The following is a 1,910-nucleotide window of genomic DNA, read 5'->3' on the forward strand; positions in this document are numbered from 1 at the left end:
GGGACCCCTCACCATGGACACCCCCAGGGACATCACCAGGGGACCCCTCACCACGGACACCCCCAGGGACATCACTGAGTGACTCCTCACCATGGACACCCCCAGGGACATCACTGAGTGACTCCTCACCATGGACACCCCCAGGGACATCACCGAGTGACCCGTCACCATGGACACCCCCAGGGACATCACCGAGTGACTCCTCACCATGGACACCCCCAGGGACATCTGCCTCTGGGGATGGGGGACACGAATTGTCCCAGGCCACCCCTTGGCCCCCCCAGCTGTGGGAGAAGAGGCTGGAGGAGGAGGAGGAGGAGGAGGAGGAGGCTGTGCTTCCACCATCGGCCGCCGCAGCAGCCACTGCCAAGCCCAGCTGGGAGGTCGGGAACTGGAGTGAGGTACGTGGTGAGTCCCATGAAAAGTGACACGGCCAGTGCGGATGTGAGACCTGTGCTGGCTGGCTCTGGGCTCCTGGCAGCAGTCAGTGACTGCGGTCATTAGTGCTAATTAAGAAACAAAAGCTAAAGGCACCCCCAGCCCCGGGGTGCTGCCCGTTTTCCCCCTATGCTGTGGGCAGCCCTGGCCATGAGAATCCTCCTGGGAGCCAGCAGGGCAGGGAGAGGAAGGGTCAGTCCCAGCCAGAGCAGAAACACTGGAATGGGCTATGGAGGAGCGTGTTCCTCCTCCTCCTCCTCCTCCTCCCCTGGGCTGGGCGCTGCTCAGAGGGGCAGCTCCTCTCCCCACATCACCCCACAGCCCCTTCCTGGTGCTCCAGGCCGGAGCTGTGTCCCCAGGGCTCCCTCGGTGGCCGGCCCCAGGGCAGGGCTGCTGGCGGTGGGGTGGCCACAGCAGGTCCCTGTGTTGCAGTGCTCGGCCACGTGCGGTGTGGGTGCGGTGTGGAGGCCGGTGCGCTGCAGCAGCGGGGCTGAGAGCGGCTGTGCCGCGGCCGACAGACCCGTTCCTGCCCGGAGGTGCTCCCTGAGACCCTGCTCGGCCTGGCGTGTGGGCAACTGGAGCAAGGTAAGGGGCCCTGCGGGGAGGGAGGGTCCCCAAAACCCGCGGGGAGGGAGGGTCCCCAAAACCCACGGGACAAGGTGGCTCTGGGCTCACTCCTGCTCCTTGCCCCACGGCTCACATAGGTAAAGGTTTGCACTTGCCACAGGGTTTAAATTACTCATCCCACAGTAGTTTCATTTTTCCTGCTCTTGGGCTGTAAAAAAGTCGGGAATTTGCAAAAGCTGAATGAAGTGGTTTGATGAAGGTTGGCTGGGGCTGGACAGCCTGGTCTAGCGGGTGTCATCATCCCATCACAGGGGCCTGGAGCAAGGTGCTCTTTGAGGTCCATCCCAAACCAGTGTGTGGCTTGTCAGTCTCTGGACAGTGTTCTGGCACTCTGCACTGCAGTGCCAGGGGATGTTTGCAGTTGGGTTGGGTGAATTCGGTGGGTTTGGTGGTGGGGAACAGCCCTCCTCGCTCTGGGTGGTCGCTGTTCCTTGGGATCATCAGTTCCTCAAGGCATAAAGACTGCTGTTGTTACCGCTGGGAGCCAGCTGTTTCCCGAGGGGTGCTGGTGACAGACCGGCTGCACACACCGTGCTTGGTCTGCAGCACGAGGGGAAGGGACGTGGTGTCAGCTCAACCCAAAGTGCTCCCTGGGGCCGCCCGGGCCGTGCTGCCCCTCCCAGCGCCCTGCTGTGTCCTTCCCCAGTGCTCCAGGAGCTGCGGCGGGGGCACCAAGGTGCGGGATGTTCACTGCATCGACACCCGGGACCGGCGGCTGCTGCGGCCCTTCCACTGCCGGGCTGCGCTGCCGCAGCCGCCGGCACAGCTGCCGTGCCGGAGCGCACCGTGCCTGGCCTGGTACACATCCTCCTGGAGAGAGGTACGGGCTGCCCCGGGACAGCTCA

The 1,910-nt window shown here is 64.0% G+C and overlaps 1 protein-coding gene across 1 annotated transcript in view; it reads left to right on the forward strand.

The window, feature by feature from the left end:
- The window catches only part of ADAMTS7 (ADAM metallopeptidase with thrombospondin type 1 motif 7), a gene marked incomplete at its 5' end in the record, with an annotated part of 34,911 nt that overhangs the window by 22,149 nt on the left and 10,852 nt on the right, over nucleotides 1-1,910 (forward strand). The window contains 3 exons of the mRNA XM_015638426.3: nucleotides 32-401; nucleotides 871-1,023; nucleotides 1,712-1,885. Coding sequence (XP_015493912.1) covers nucleotides 32-401; nucleotides 871-1,023; nucleotides 1,712-1,885 — 697 coding nt within the window. The remainder of the gene's footprint in view (nucleotides 1-31; nucleotides 402-870; nucleotides 1,024-1,711; nucleotides 1,886-1,910) is intronic.

Source organism: Parus major, chromosome 10, assembly GCF_001522545.3.
Source record: "Parus major isolate Abel chromosome 10, Parus_major1.1, whole genome shotgun sequence".
Lineage (NCBI taxonomy): Eukaryota > Metazoa > Chordata > Aves > Passeriformes > Paridae > Parus > Parus major.